General features: G+C 40.5%; 2 protein-coding genes across 2 annotated transcripts; both read left to right on the top strand.

The window, feature by feature from the left end:
• The first annotated feature begins 6 nt into the window (after positions 1-6).
• LOC103460962 (SAP30-binding protein-like) lies at positions 7-3,480 on the top strand. Its single transcript, XM_008403272.2, has 3 exons — positions 7-64; positions 996-1,086; positions 2,814-3,480. The coding sequence occupies exons 1-3, from the start codon at positions 26-28 to the stop codon at positions 2,993-2,995; spliced, it is 312 nt and encodes a 103-aa protein (XP_008401494.2). The 5' UTR covers positions 7-25; the 3' UTR covers positions 2,996-3,480.
• Positions 3,481-5,427: 1,947 nt separating this feature from the next.
• LOC103460961 (integrin beta-4-like) lies at positions 5,428-16,574 on the top strand (the record flags this gene model as incomplete). Its single annotated transcript, XM_017303548.1, has 10 exons — positions 5,428-5,526; positions 12,713-12,795; positions 13,607-13,689; positions 14,313-14,414; positions 14,553-14,757; positions 14,854-14,950; positions 15,032-15,203; positions 15,930-16,193; positions 16,276-16,365; positions 16,452-16,574. Coding segments are annotated over exons 2-10 (1,212 nt in total), but the record flags the coding sequence as incomplete, so codon positions are not given.
• Between the last annotated feature and the right edge of the window lie 176 nt (positions 16,575-16,750).

Here is a 16,750-nt window from a genome sequence, read left to right as displayed (position 1 = left end):
TCCAGCCAAAGCCCAGAAAGTGGAGATGGACAAGCTAGAGAAGGCCAAGAAGGAGCGGACCAAGGTGAGCCGAACAAAGAAAAAGCAGGATAAATATGCTGTCAGTCTCTTTTTTTTTTTTTTTTTTTTTTCTGTTTTCAGAGGCAAGTCTCCACCAGCTGCGCTTCATTTTTACTTAACGATCTTCATCTGAAGCAAAAGTCACCTTTGCCAAGTTCAGCTCTCGTAACGGCCCAACCCAGTGCAGGTTTGCAGCGTGGCTGTACCCGCTCGGATCTTTTACGTCAGCTTTCTTGTTTCCCTGGTGGAACTGAGCTCTTCAGATTTTTTCTCTCTTAGTGGTATTGTTGGCGTCAAACTGTCTGTGAATAATAAGAGCGAGAAAGTAGGTTGATAGTTAGATATGGCTGATGTGCAACAAAAGCCGTGTTTCCGTTGACCATGCTTTTGCACAATGCCTACTACTGTCAAAGTAGGTTGACAGTAGGTSTGACAGACCCACGTCTGTCAAAGTAAGTTGACAGACGGAAATGCGCCGCAGCAGCTGCGGCGCATGTTTGGGCTGTCGCCAAGAGCTGTCGATGTTTGGCTAACAATTTCCCAGTTGTCGTTTTTCCGTTAAATAAATAACGCAATTAAAATCACATGTGAATAAGTGTGTTCACAAGGTTCGTTATTACCCATCGTTCCTGTCGTTTTCTTCATCTTTTCCACTGGTGGCGACGTCCGGAAAAAAAGTGCTTCTATTGCGGTTTCACAAAATATCCAAATTTCGATACGGTGGAAAAAAATCACATCGTCCTAGCGCAAACGTTTTGCTTTGTTTTTTTGCATTTTTCGAAATTTCCGTGTTTATTCCAATTTGCGTTATTTGTACATGCAATCGATGGAAACGCAGTTTCTGAAATATTGAATTTGAAGTGAGCTTGTGGTGCGCTGAAGAATCGCCAGACTCTGAGCAGCTCCTCAGCGATGTTTCAATCTGTTTTCTTCAGATCGAGTTTGTCACCGGAACCAAGAAAGGCACCAACCCTTCCAGCACAGCAGCCTCCACCACCAGCAGCAGCACCGCCACCACCGCCACAGGTAACACTCGCTGCACAAAACTCCACCAGGGAAGATGAAACCTCTCTTAGACAAACTTTTGATAAGAATTCCCCTCCCAGATTTTCAGCGGTTGTGATTTTATGTGGTAGATCAACGAAAAGTAGTGGAAAACTGTGTGAAGTGGATGGAAATGATCCACTGTTTCAAGGTGTTTGGGTGGTTTTGTGTGGTTTTAATAAATAAAACTCTGAAAAGGGTGGCGTGCATTTACTTAAACTGTAGAAGAACTTTTTCCCGCCTGACACAGAACTGTCTGCAGACGACTCGGTGTCAGCCATATTGTCTGACAAGCCTCTGTGAACAGAATCTCTTTCTTCTGATTCTCTATTGGAGTCAGATCTGGCCTTTGACTGGGCCGTTCTAAGGCACGGAAATGCTTGAATCTGAGCCATTCAGTTGTAGCTCTGTTTGTTTGTTGTTGCAAACAGAGACAGCTACTCTGACCAGCTTCTCTACTGCTCATGCTGAGTAAAACCATCTCCACAGCATAATGCTGCCACCACCATGTCGCATATTGAGGATGGTGTTTTCAGGTTTTCCAGCACACTTTGCTGTCCCTGCTGATCATTTGTAAATGGATGTATTTTAGTAATTAGGTGAATTCTGGATTTAATTTAGGGCTGTTATACATACATACGATATAAAAAATAGTGCACAAAAAATCCATGTAGGACGGCGAAGTCCTAGTGCAAAAATTCGCGTGACAGGTGGACGGAGCCTGGTGCTACAAGGTTGCAGACCTTGTCCTGTTAGGCGACGGGGCCTGGATAATACCCGTGTTAAATGGACGGCAGAGTCCGGTGACGACAGGTGCTTAAATTCCATAACAAMAGTATTTTTTAATCTTTTTTTTTAAATCTCTTTCTTACAGTTTATTCAATGTCACATGCTGTTTTTATTTTTCTTTAATTATGTAAAGCACCTTGAAATGCCTTGCTGCTGAAATGTGCTATACAAATAAAATTTGATTGATTGATTGATACAATCTGTTTCATTATCATACACTAATTTGTCTGTGATGGTCTAAAATACTTTGATGTTTGTGGTAAAATGTGGAAATGTTGAATACAAACATACAGGCGTTACTTTCATCTGTGGCCCTCTTAGTTGTTGTTTTTTTTCTTATCTGGAGAGCCACTACCTGATGTGCAACAAAAGCCGTGTTTCCGTTGACCATGCATTTGCACAAAATAAATTTGCTTAAGGGAAACTCACCAATTTTGATTAAACTCATGTTTTTCGATAAAAGGTTTTTGCGCTAGGATGAGGGTTTGTTTTCTCGACCGTATCGAAATTAGCGTATTTCGCAAACCTGCAACGTAAATACATTTTTTCACATCATGAGTCACATGATCAACAACTGGATGTTACTACTGGCAGAAATGACAAAGACAACAGGAAGTGGTAGGAGGGTGATGGCTTCACGTGTTTTTTAATGACTTATCGCGTTAATAAAGTTTTTCACGTGTCGTTTCTTATTTAATGGAAACACCAAAATTGCAAAATTGTGTTGTTGTTTTTTTAATTAGTGAAATATCGAGAAAGTTTGTGATGGAAACCCACCTGAAACCCACCTGGCGCCTCACAGCTATGCCTGTCTGCCAGCCTCTCTAATGAACAAAATAACGATTAATCAACTCTTAACACAAGAATAGTTGTGAAATCTCACTGAATTAACTTCCTGCTTCGTGTTTTGCTCCCGCCAGCAGACGCCCAGAAGAGGAAAAGCAAGTGGGACTCTGCGATCCCCGTCACCCTGGCCCAGCCCACCCTCATCACCACCACGGCCACCCTTCCCGCCGTCGTGTCGGTGACCACTACGGCTAGCGGCACAAAGACCACGGTCATCTCTGCGGTGGGCACCATCTTAAAGAAAGCAAAGCAGTGAGCAGACAACGAGCAGAAAGGGCCTCGTGTTGGATCATAGGAGCGACGGATCCCGTCGGATTGAAATGTTGATGCTAAGAACCAGCAAACCCTCTGCTGAACTTGGACTAATCAAAGCACTGGACTGCCTTCTGGAGCTTGGGCTGTTATCTGCACCGCTGCATCCTAAAGCCAAAATTACGCTTCTGCTGTGTCTGATTCACGCAGATGTTTTAATACGTCGGCAACGCCTGAAAACTTAATACGATTTCAACGGAGCGCGTTCCTAAGCGGACTGGATAAAGCGAATGGAAAGCTGTTTCATTTTTATACCTGTACTTGTAGTGAAATGTCAGTTTCTCTTGGTTGTGTGCAAACCTTTTTTTTTTTTTCCATTTTTGTTTGTGACATAGTGAACTCCTGTCAGACAAGTTAATTTTTACACTTCGATATGTGTATTGATTGTACCAGGAATTAAAGAAGCGAATGTTGCCTTTTCAATTTGAATTTTTTGTTTACCTCCTCCATTTCCTAAAGAGTTATGAAGTTTTTTTTTTTTAAGTTTTTTTTCCCTCTTAAGAACCGGATTACTGAAACTCAGGAAATCTCCTTGCACGTCACTGAAGTTTGCAGATCTTTAAGGTGTTTTTGAAGACGGATGAAATGTTTTAGCTTTAGGTGACTAAAGCCCATGGTGAGGTTTTTTTCACCGGGCTGTGAGGTTTACGGCCCAGCTGAAGGCTTGGAGCTGAATCATTAATGACAGTCAGCTGAATCACACACACCTCTGGCTACAAGCTGTGACAGAAGCCATCCATTTGGTTCAAGCGCATGAGCAAATGTTTGCGTTCTGCTTTTACCGCAACATGTTTTTGCAGAGTCCGGAATGCAGAACTGACAGGAAAAAAAAAAACGTATAAAACATCCTGAACCTCCATTTCACACCAGACGGGTACATTTCACTCAGGTGGAGCTCTTGCGTATTTACATAGATGCGACACACACACACACACACACACACTCGCAACTGGATAAATATCTCCCTTGTCAAATAGTTTTACAATGAGCACTTTTAACTTTATTGATTTAACGTGGAAGATGATCTATTAACGAAATGTATTAAATGTAAACAAGTAGCTTACATCATGTTCTGATTATGTTGACTTCCGTAACAATAACAAATACTGTTTAAAAAGTTACGATGGATAAAACTTCATTTTAAAATTAAAGACAAAGTAAAATATATTTTTTTTTAAAACTGACTCCACTGTCAATATATTAGAATGTTATTGAAGAGTGAATCTTTCTGTAAATCTGTTAAAGATTTAATTAAACAGACTGGAGTTGTCAAGCTTTTGTGGTTACAGCTGATGTTCTTTTCTTAAGAAGCTATGGAAGAAGGAACAACAGCAAACATGTCGGAAAAGATGAAACCATTGGCCCACATAGAGAAAACTAGCACTGTGCTTTTGCCCTGAACGCACCACCTTGTGAAACGTGGTGGCAGCATCATGCTTGAAGGTGATCCAGAAAAGATGCTCGGAGGAAGAGGCTGCAGGAGTCTAGAGACTGCTATACATAGTGCTAGAAGGTTAGAAAGAGCAAAGTTCAAAAGGTATAAATGATTTTTGCAAAGCACTCAGTGTATGTAATAAAAATATATATAAATGTTTATGTAACACGTGTAATGTTACCTCTTTATGTTGTTAAAGTCCTGGGGCAAAACGTTTATTTGAACGTCATAAACTGGATTAAAAGTCGCAGTATGAAGAGCGTAAGTGTGAGATGCGACCCTAAAGTCCGTCTGAGACATTTTCCTGCCGGGTATGAATGTCGGAGCGATGATTCACGGGCTTTAATCATCCTCACCGCAGGTGTTTCAATCAACGGAGGCCGCGTGAGCCCACGAGCCACACCCAGATTACGGCTCGAGCCGAACCTGTCCGGACTGAGCCGTTCACAACTTTCACTGTCAAATGTGCCAAACCCACCAAAGACCTTCCCTTTCTGAGTTGCAGGAACGAGTCCCTGTTGTCAAGTACCGACAGCATAATGTCGAATGAACAGGTAGGGGGAGTTTTCTATTAGTTTAACTTATTTTTCTTTTATAGAAATATACAGAAAATACAAACTACGTCACAAGGAGACGTAGCGTAATGAGCGCTCCTTTATCACTCTCGCTACTTTCCCCCAAAACAATATGTTGGATTCAGTCAGATAACACTTCTGTTCTGGCTTGTTGTCATCATTTGTTTACAGTCCTCATTAACTTCCTACTGAATAAAGCCAGTGAATCACAAAGCCGTCTTTTTATCATGCAAATGGCGAAGAGTTGGACACAGACTTGACTCAGATGTTCAGAAGGGGATGGGAGGTGGAGTCATTCTCGGGAGGGGGCTTCATGTCTCAAAGCTAATGCTGTCCTACTGTTTTTCTCTTCTGTTTTTTAATTTTGAGGCTGGCTGGGTGGGCTGTAGGGCTCTCCCAGCACCCTGGGTGACTCAGTTTCTTCAGCTGATGAGGCCGGTTCATCACCACAGCATCTGATTTACTGTAAGTATTTTTGTTTGCTTTGAATTCAGGCGGTTTTATTCAAATACTGATCTCCAGCCACGCTGCGTTTGAAGTATGTTAACACTTCCTATCAGTTTCTAACCTAATTTAACGTTTCAAATAATTTGGACACTAATCCAATCTTTTTTTTTTTTTTTTTTTTACTTTTAACATTTTTTTGTACTGCCTTTGTGCAGGCTAATTTGAAGTTTCTAAAGATTCTTAGCAATGACAGGTGTGGTAAACCTTCTGTTATTAGTTCATCTAATGCTCAAACAAATATATGTTGTGTATTTGTTTGTGTAATGTTTACAGCTGAATTACAGACCAATGCAGCGGGCGCAGGGCCGGATTTAAGAGGATGTGGGGCCTTGGGCTTGACCCGGTTTTGGTGTCCTTTCCAAAAACGTTTCTCTCATGCATGTAAATTACAATAATTTGACAGCTGTAGGCATATGTCAGCTACATATAGACCTTTGATTTATTCAGAAAAATCTTACACTGAATGGGATTTATCTATTTCTGCTTGTTTTTGTTTTGTTTTTTTAGCATAAATGTGAGTTGTACTATTGGTGGGATAAAAATATAAGTATTTACAAAGTCCATCCTCAGCTGGGGGAGCCACAGATTGTCTTTTAAAAAATGTGAAAGTGCTCTTTTGAACTGCTCTGCTGTTCAAGTGTCAGCCGAGACCGTCAGACAGAAGGGAGGCATCGCTACTAAAGAAGTTTTGTTCCCCTGTAGTGAGAGTCCTCCATTGTATGTCCAACCAGCTCCGGTTGCTAGGAGCGCGTCCGTCCAGTGTGGTATGTACAGTACAGAGGAACAGAGCTCCTTTTACCTCGTAGTCATTTAAACCACTTGTCAACAATGCCGTGCAAGTGAGAGACTTGCTGGATGATTTTTGTGTGTTCATTGTACAAACGGGATTCTTGTTCTAACTGTTTAGGAATGCAGCTGCTGCTACACCTGCAATTCACAATTTACTCTGTCCCTCTGGTGTCATTCAGAATCACTTAAACTTTTGTTACTTTTATTTCAAACAGAGAATTTACCTAAATATGCATTAATTAGAATGGAAACCATCTTGGTACTACAGCAGATGCTAGTCTATAGTCTTCCTTAACTTTGCTCTTGGCTGTTCAGCCAATCAGAGCTAAGGATAATTAATGGTGTTCCTGAATTGACTGGTTTGCAATAGAGGGTCAAGTATCATTTCTTCTGGGGAACTTCGGCTTCCCAAACTGCATGTTCTTTCAAATATCTTAGATATAGTCTATGAAAAAGTCCTCAAAAAGGAACAATTTTGTTACGTTCCGCAGAAAAATTTGCAAAAAGGTGAAACCAGCTCAATGATTTACAGTTCAGCCAGCGTGGGCGATTGTGACTGCATGCCAGTCGGGGGATAACAAAACTGCGACTCTTTGAACACTCTAGTCTTGTATAAAACACCTGGAAATATCCAAAAGCTGCCTGATGCTGTGTTCAAGTCAGCTGGGAAGTAGGAACTCTGAGCTGGAAGCGACGTCAGATCAGAGGTGACAGCGTTCCAGTTAAGAAGTCTGAATTTCATCATGACAACGCCCAGAAATATTGTTCGCAATATTTCTGTGAACAAATCTTATAAACGTCATTTTAACTTTTACTTTCTATAAGCAAACACCACTTTTAATTTGTTCAGTTTAGAGTTGCAGGCGCTACACTTAGCATTGATTTATGACACATTCTTACTTGTGTGTCATAATTAAGGATACTCAATGGTGTTCCTGAATTGACTGGTTTGCAATAGAGTGTCAAGTAGCATTTCTTCTGCTACTTGACACATGCAATGTAGAAACAAACATGTTTCCACCACAGCTACTACTGTTGATGCGAGGAGCGGCCATATTGTAACTCAAAGTCCCACTAACTGGGACTTTGAGTTACAATATGGTAACACCAGTTACTGGTAGACCCAGTAGCTGGTCTACCATGCATGTAAATTAAAATAATTTGACAGCTGTAGGCATATGTCAGCTACATATAGACCTTTGATTTATTCGGAACAATCTTACACTGAATAGGATTTATCTATTTCTGCTTGTTTTTGTTTTGTTTTTTTAGCATAAATGTGAATTGTACTATTGGTGGGATAAAAATATAAGTATTGGTATATAAATATAAGTACTGGTAGACCCAGTAGCTGGTCTACCAGTAACTGGGGGTAGACCAGTAACTGGTCCCAGTGGGAAATCCGACTTTGAAGGGTGTTCAAGTAGATTTTTTTTCAACTGGAAAGTCAGAAAAATCTGACAACTTGAACGCAGTATCATCAAAGGAGCAACATCTCCAAGTTAATGGAGAAAAGACGAGGTGCCCACGTCTTTTCTGGCAGAAATATTTCATGCATGTATAAATTTTGTTACCTGCAAAAGTAGCATAAAACTTAAATATAAAAAAAAAAAAAACAAATCTTTGAGTTTTAGATACTGACACAGGTCGGTTTGGTAAGCACCTTTAGCTGTGTGAACCTTGAGTTGTTAAAATCTTGTCCAACATGTAAACCGTGTGAATAGAAAAGGTCGCTGAGCTCCATTGTGTGAGGCTGTTGGAGCACAATTCAACACGGCTCACAGAAGGATTCAGTGTCATGGTCACGGCAGCGTGTGGGCTTGTCTGCACAGGAACGCAGATCTCCCTGCTCACTCGCAACTCTGTTACTAAAAGAAATAAGTTGCATCATGAAATAAGAGCAAACAAAAAAAAAAAAAGAAAACAGTGTCATAATCCTTCTGCTAGTATTAAATATTTGCCAAGAAGAAAATGTACCCGTTAGCACGAGAACATGGTTGAGTAAACACAAGTCACAGAACAGTTTCCCATAGCCTGCAGGCAGTGTTCTCCAATGTGCGCCACTCCCTAGAGATTGGGAGGCGGCCTGAAGGAGGGGCCTGCTTCCACAATCTCAAGCCCACACAGGTGAACTCCTGTTGGGGAGGAATGCAGTGAGGGAGGGGGGGGGGGGGTCTTGACACATGGAGGTGTGGAGCTTTAAGCTGCAGCAGGTTGGGGAACAGACACAGACAGGCCAGCGGATGTGAGTTAACTCTCTTCCTAACATCAGCGTACCTGGACAGGGACTGGTGTGTGGGTGTGTACGCTAGAGCAAAAAGGATCAAGTCCCAGCACTCCCACTGACATTCAGCCGGAGTCTCACAGTCGCTCGTATCTCTCCTGCAGACGCACACTCTCCACTGAGTGCAAGAGCAAACAAGTAAATAATTGACTGTGCTGCACCTTACAAGGAGAGACGCAAGAAAACGCAGCGAGAAGAACCGCAACTTTTTTTTTCTTTTTCTTTTTGGAGGCGACTTTGAACTTGGACACTGGGGCAGAGATTTTATTTAACCCAGGTGGATACTTGGCAAAAGAGGAAATACTTTTCTTTCTTCCACACCGTCAGACTTTTGGACTTGGACTGTGAGCCGACGCTCCTGGGAGGTTTGTTTGATCAGCGATCTCTTTGTTTTCACCCATAATCTTCTTAATAACTTCATTGTTTTCACTACTGAGTGTCGCAAAAGTGACTTGTCTGTGTGGTGCAACCTTTAGGGCGAGGTGGATGGCTATAAAGTGACTGCTTTATGTAACTTAGAGTTGCACTAAACAGATCAATTGCATGCAAGCTAAAAACAGCGACAGACCAAGATTGCATGTGGCCCCAGGGAGGGTTTTTTTGGAGGGGCCCCACTTTCAGATAAACTCATCTCTTTCTCAAACTTCTCAGCGCTACTATTCTGCAAAAACACAAAATCTTACCAAGTAATTTTGGCAAGTTTCTATTGCAGAAATCTTAGTACATTTGAAATAAGACAAAACTAATTTACAGGTAACTTTTTTAGCAAGATATAAGAGCTTGTTTTAAGTCAATAATTCCCTAATATTGAAGAAAAAGTATTGCATGAAATAATCTGCTGGTGGAACAGGACATTTTAACTTATAATATGGAAAAAACTTAAAACAAGCTCCTATTTCTTGCCGAAAAGTTACTTGCAAGTTAGTTTTGTCTTATTTGAAGTGAACTAAAATATTTCCACCAGAAACTAGATTAATATTACTTTTAGATTTTGGTTTACTTGTAATTTAACAATCAAGCCGGCCACATTAATCAGTTCATAGCACTTTATAAAAAACTGATAAAGTCTTGCTTTGCTTCTGAAACTTGCTCATTGATTTGCTGTTGATATGCGATGTGCATCTCTTTTCAGCAAAGACTCGTTTTACTCTGGAAAGAAGCGCAATCAATTAATAGCTTGCACTAATGTATTATGCAACAATATTTGTAGTCACAATGTGCATGAAATGTGCCTCCAGCAAAATTGATTAAACTGGCATCATTAAGTTATCAATGCTCATCTTTTTAATGTGTAACTGAAATTAGTACATCTGTTGAAATCTTGAGTCGTAGAATTTAAATAAAAAATCCCAGAATCTAAAATATTTGAGTCTACATTCTGTGTAAGAAGCGGATTGTTTTTGGGGGTCCCTGCTGACCATTAGCACCTTTGTTTGCTTTGCCTTGAGCTGCCTAGTTTATTTTTTTTAATGACTTTTCTTTTGCACTTTTAATTTGTTTGGATAAGTTAAAGCAGCAACCGGACCAGGGCTGAAACGATGATTTGGATTAATCGTGATAAATCGATTGAAAATATACATACTCAGAAAAAAATTCAAAACAACCAGGAATTAAGCAAAAGCTATGCAAAATTTAATTTATGATAAAAACACTTTTGTCTGTAAATATATTTTAGCCAAAACTCCTCTCGTAGTTTTAGCTTCATCTGGTTGAAATTCACTGAAGGAATGTTGTTGTTACATTTTTAGGCAATAAAATGTTTTTCTTAAACAAAGGAATTACAATATTTGCTTATTTGCATCATTTAATGTATTTCGAATATTGCATGAAATGGCTTAAGTGATTAAATCTGTAGACTGTGCCAATTCTTTTTTTATCTGATTAATCAAATAATCGATTTCTAAATTTATCGTTACCTGAAACCCTAGACTGGGCCTTTGAGGCAGAACAATTAGAAGTAATTTAATCCTAATGGTTGTCCTTGTTGTTTTCTTTTGCTTATTTTGTAGAGAAGATAACATTAATCCCTAAACCCACTGGGATTTTTATTTGTTGTCGCCACAGTTTGACCCTGACAGCTGTTGTAAAGGTCGACGCCCTCCTGTTGCTCCTCTTTCCCTTTCTCCTTAAGCTGATGTCATGGTGGGGGGCTGATCCACACCCACTGGTGGTATGTCCACCTGGCAGGCGTGTTTTTGTCTGAGGAGAAGCGGCCCCGGCTCTGAGCTCAGTGAAACGTCTCCTCTTCTGGTGCCAGAGGAGCTTTCAGAACAAAGAGAAGCAGCACGAGCCGCTGGAGGCAGTAATTTGGGTCAGAAGCACCCGCTCGTCTGTGATTGTCCTCCGAGCGGAACATAAAGCGCCACTTTGCTCGTATTTACTGCAGAAGAAGAGGCGGTTTGTTGTCCTGGCCCGTCTCTGCTGCTCGGTGATTTATGCGACACCTTCTCTCCCACTCCTCTCACACGCACACACACCTGGAGGCTGCTCTCCTTCACAGAGAGGCGCAAACCCGCCTTTCCAATGTGCTCACCAGGCTGCGTTTTTAACTCTCAACAGGTCATTCTCTCGCCTCGTGGGGAAATTCTTTCCCCTCGAGTTGACACAAATCATCCATTTGTTTTCCCACTGCCCACCAAGACAATTACAGACCTTTCCGCACCACACAGCAGTCTTTGTTCGCTCCACAACTCCTGCGTTTGCCTCTGTTTGTTTGTCAGATTGTCTTGCATCCAAGATTCCTGCAGGAAATTATAATGCGGTTTCATAGCGCACACTGCAGCGCTGCGTGGAACGTTTCCAGATCCCACCCTGCATCGGTTGTTTCCCATCCCGACCGCACCGCGTCGTGTCCCAACTGGCTCTGAAATTATACGACAATACCAAACAGGACGGCAGGTTAAAACTGGATGAGAGGCATCCATAATCTACACTATCAACTCATGTAACATGCCAACCGGATGTGGATTATTTCTTGAAATTCTAGAGCTTCCCATTATGCACTTTTATAGTGGAGCTGAAATTAACTCTGATTACAGACGCATCACTTTGCCCTTCATTCTTATTTTGAACTTTAAGTTGCTGTGTGACTACTTTGAATCAAGATGCAACAACAGAAAACCAAAACACCAAAACCATCACACTGCAAAAACCACAGGCCTTTTTGGTCCAGTTTCTAGTTCAAATATCTTAGTACACTTGAAATAAGACAACACTAACTTACACATAACTTTTCAGCAAGATGTAGGAGCTTGTTTTAAATCAATAATAAAAAGTACTTGTCCTATGTTTTGTCCTATGAAAAATACATAATGTACAAAAAACTAGAGCAAAAATAAGTTTTCGTGTTTTTACAGTGCTTTAATTTTTAAGTATCTTACCTGTTAGATAAGACCGCTCTCATCAGACTGTAGATCTCTACGATGGTCTTTTTTCCAATGTAATCACAGTCTTTTTAATAATCTTTAACTATACAACAAAACAGCTTGATTCTGAGTCTTTGAGCAAATCTTGTTGTCGATTGAATTTTATCTGCATAATTTTCCAGGCTTGGATGAGTGTTGAATAAACGAAAACTGAGTGTGGGAATGAGATATTCTGTTCTATTATTTAGAAAATTACTAATCCAAATGTATGTACTAGATTAAACAATACATTTATTTATAATATCACATCATTCACCTTCAGCTCAGTTTTAGTAAAAAGAATAAAAGAATAAAGATATTGAAAAAGTCATGATTAGATTTTTTTTTTTGTCTAGAATAAAATAATCCAGTAAAAGTCTGATAAGCCTAATATTAATCTGAGTTAGTCCTCTTGTGAAATAATCCTTTATCATTCTGGCAAATTGGAAGACAACTTTAACATTGTGATGCTTCATGACATGTGGCCACACCCAAGTGAAAGCTTAGTACTCAAATGTTAAGAATGTTATCAAAAATAATGGTATGGAGAAGAGTGTGGCAGTTCAGACAGGAAAATGTGAATGTGTTGGTACAGTTTTGTACAGCTGATGTCTCTGAAACAGGTGAGACGGCTGCAGCTTGTGCTGAAGTTTGTTTTCTTTTGCAGGGGCGAGATGGGGAGCTGGTCGTTGTGTTGCTTAGCAGGACTCGGCCTGCTAGCCGTCCTGCTGACCTGCTGCTCTGCTGAAGGTGAAAATCAGAATTAATTATTGACCTAACTTGTTTATGACATGATTTTGACTTTTAAATAAGCTAAGCTTAAAAATATTGGATCTAATAATAGGTGATCTGGTCGGGTGAATCGACTGACTAATTCAGCAGTATTTTTTGGCAAAATCAAGGAGTAAATTTTTTCACTTTAAGATTTTAAAACTCAAACTCATCACTGTAGAATAAGTTTACCCCAATGACTCCAGTCTGTGTTATATGCATGACATAAATGACTCAATCCAAGAAAATGCTAAGAATAAACTTGATGTGCTTGTAAGAATATAGTTAATGTGTAATGGATGTTTTAAAAGGTCCTGAGTTATCTAGTTGTTTATTAGCTGGGCTTTAATGAATAAACAGATGAATTTATTTAAAATGGGACAATATACAACATACATTAACCACTAAGGGAGAGATGTACTGCACCAGGTTATAGCTACAAATGCTAATCTCCACCTACGGTCCCAAAAACATGCAGTAACATTAAAATTCAACATGTAGCAATGCAAAACAACCAGCAACACATATCATTCAATCGAAATCCTTCAAAAGTTTGACAGATTTAGCAGACATATCCTTGAAAATAAACTAAAGGTCATGCAAAATGTTATTGAAATCTGTAAAAGTAAATCCCAAAAGAGCTGATCTCTGAGAAGCTTTCTACTTGTTTTTTTCTTCTTGTTTCTTTTTTTTTAGCATTTGTTCTAAGCTAGCGCTCACTACAGTGTCGTCAGTGTCACCACGTATACTCTAACGATGCTTCATGAGTTAAACTTTCTATTCCAAACAGTGAACTCCTGCCTGGCGGCCCGGTCCGGTACTTGCTCAGACTGTCTGCAGGCCGGGGTGGGATGTGCATACTGCAGCGAAGAGGTGAGAGCAGAGAACCAGGAAGCTCATTTCACATCTTCTCTTCCTCCCTTAAAGAGACGTTGGGAGAAAAGATGACTTTTTCAGCATTTATAAACTAAAAAGAGATGGAAAGACTTCAAAACGTTTCACTATTTATCGTTTCTGCATTAGAAACGTTACATTAGAATTGGAGGTGATCTTTTTTCATGCTAAGAGAGGTATGGGAAAACAAAACTAAGAAGTGAAAAATGGGAAAAAAACGTAGAATTAGGATAAAAAGTAAGTGCTTCTGACATTAATTTGCATTTTATTTGTCCTTAACCTTTTTTACAGTATTAAATCCATTTGATTAGGATAATTAAATCATTTTGTTGTTTTCTTTAAATTCTAGTGTTTTAGAAAGCAGACATATTTGCTTAAAACAATGTTATTCAGCAGATGACGAAACCATAAAATGGATTTTGTTGTTTTATCTACTGATGAGATGAACTCATAAATATGTTCTACTCTGTTCTAAATAAAGAAAACCTCAACATTTTCCTTTTTTTTTGAGATCTGAACTCTCTTGGATCAATATTAGTGTATGATTTTTAAAAAGGAGTCCACAATGCACTTAAACTTCAAACTTTGGCTTCATATTTCAGGACTTTGGCTTTCCTCGCTGTGACCTGCATGAGAAAATCCTCGCTCACGGCTGCAACGCTGCATATGTCATCAAAGCTACCAGCAAACAGACCATAGAGCGAGTACGTTTTTCCTCTGTCATGTTTCTCGTCTAATTGTTCTGTCATTCTTTCAAATTGTGTTTCCGTAATTGTTTTGTGTCCAATTGTTGAATCTCTCTCTCTCTCTCTCTCTCTCTCTGCATTTGTGCTGCTGTGCAGAACGAAGCCATTAATATGAACCTTCAGCGGTCTCAGGTGTCGCCACAGGAAGTGAGCATGACCTTTCTGCCTGGAGAGACCAGAGAGGTGGATGTGAATGTGTTTGCTCCCACTAAAGGCCCTTTGGATCTTTACATTCTTATGGACTTCTCAAACTCCATGAAGGACGATTTGGACAACTTGAAGAAAATGGGCAACAAGCTGGGTGAGCACATTTGGATTGTGGTGACGTGTTGCAATTCCTCTGAGGTAATCTGCAAAAAATAGAAGAGAAAACTGATGGTGTGTGTTTTACCTGTAGCCACAGTGGTGCAAGAAATTTCAAGTGACTACACCATTGGGTTTGGAAAATTTGTGGATAAAGTAATTGAGCCCCAGACCGACATGAGACCTGACAAGTAAGGGAAAAAATAAAACGCTGATGGATGCAGAACCTGTGAATGTGCGTGCTTCATCCTAACTTTGCTTCCTCCTCTCAGACTCAAACAGCCGTGGCCGGACAGCGACTCTCCGTTCTCTTTCAAAAACGTCATTCCACTGATCAAGGATGTAGACAGCTTCACAGCAGAGCTCCAAAAGGAGAGGATATCTGGCAACCTGGACGCCCCCGAAGGAGGATTTGATGCCATTCTGCAGGCAGCAGTGTGTAAGGTTAGTTAGACCAGGTGATTGGTTCCAAGTCCTAAGTTTTAAATTACGAGTCATGAAAAAGTAATTTAAGAGCTGCACAGTGGACTGTTGTCTTGCAGCAAGAAGGTCCTGGGTTCGATTCCTGACCCGGGGTCTTTCTGCACAGAGTTTGCATGTTCTCCCAAAGTACCCGGCTCTCTCCGGGTACTCCGGCTTCCTCCCGCAGTCCAAAAACATGACTGTCAGGTTAATTGGTTTCTCTAAATTCTGCCTAGGTGTGAGTGTGTGTGCATGATTGCTTGTTCTGCATGTCTCTGTGTTGCCCTGAGACAGACTGGAGACCTGTCCAGGGTGACCTCGCCCGATACGTTTGCTGGAGATGGGCACCCCTTATGACCAAGGGTGTAAAGAAAATGGATGGATGAAAAAGTCATTTGAAAAATAAATATAATTAGTTTAGATTCCCCTCTGAACTCAGAACATCAGGAAACGAGTTCTGATGTTGGTTTTTATAGTAAATGCTGATGTAAACAAATAAAACAGCCAGAAAATTGAGAAAATAATAATAAAAAGTCACTCATAGCACCAAAATGGATGGACATTAGTGGACCTCTGTATCTTAGTCCTTCCTCTGGTAAATTCACCATTGCAAAAGTTTTCCCTTTCTGTCATTCAGTGGAAGTTCCTTTATCTTCTGTTTTCCTAGCCATGCATTCTCACTGCTTTTGTTTCGGATTCCTTTTCCAGAAGGAGATTGGCTGGCGCGAAGGCAGCACTCACCTCTTGGTTTTCTCCACTGAGTCAGCCTTTCACTATGAGGCTGACGGCGCCAACGTGCTGGCGGGAATCCTGCAGCGCAACGACGAGGCTTGTCACCTGGACGAAAATGGTGCTTACATTCAGGCTACGAAGCAGGATTACCCTTCGATACCTACGCTGGTCCGTCTGCTGGGAAACCATAACATCATCCCCATATTCGCCGTCACCAACTACTCCTACATGTACTACCTTGTAAGTACGCCACAGCCGTTCAACTCTTTTCCTCTGCTTTTAGGTTCACAGGATCCAATATGTTCTTTCATTCTGTTTGCAGAAACTGAAAGAATATTTCCCCATTGCTGAGATCGGTGTGCTTCAAGAGGATTCATCCAACATCTTGGAGATCATGCGGGATGCCTTTGTGGTAAAATGTTTACAACTTTGAAACATTTAAGGAAAAAATGTCAGCAGCAAATGTCTCAAGGTTGGTCTTATCGTTTTGTTTTCTAGAGCATCCAGTCTAAGATGAGCATCCGTGCGGAGAACAGACCAAAGGCTTTTGGAGCTCAGTTTCTGGACACGACCAATAAAGAAGTCAGATATGGAGCCTTTAACTTCAAGCCTGGAGAAATTGTAAGTCTTGCACTGAAACAAATAAGTATCTGAAACAAAACTGTTAAGTGGGAGAAAAACTATGCATGTCTTGGCCCCCTGAAGTAAAGTAGAGACACTTTTTAAGTATTTACAGTTCATCTTCAGGATAATAAATGGTCAACACGCACGCACGCACGCACGCACGCACGCACGCA

This window comes from Poecilia reticulata, unplaced genomic scaffold (genome assembly GCF_000633615.1).
Source record: "Poecilia reticulata strain Guanapo unplaced genomic scaffold, Guppy_female_1.0+MT scaffold_389, whole genome shotgun sequence".
Lineage (NCBI taxonomy): Eukaryota > Metazoa > Chordata > Actinopteri > Cyprinodontiformes > Poeciliidae > Poecilia > Poecilia reticulata.
Note: the sequence above shows the minus strand (reverse complement) of the source record. Positions and strands in the feature narration are given on the sequence as shown.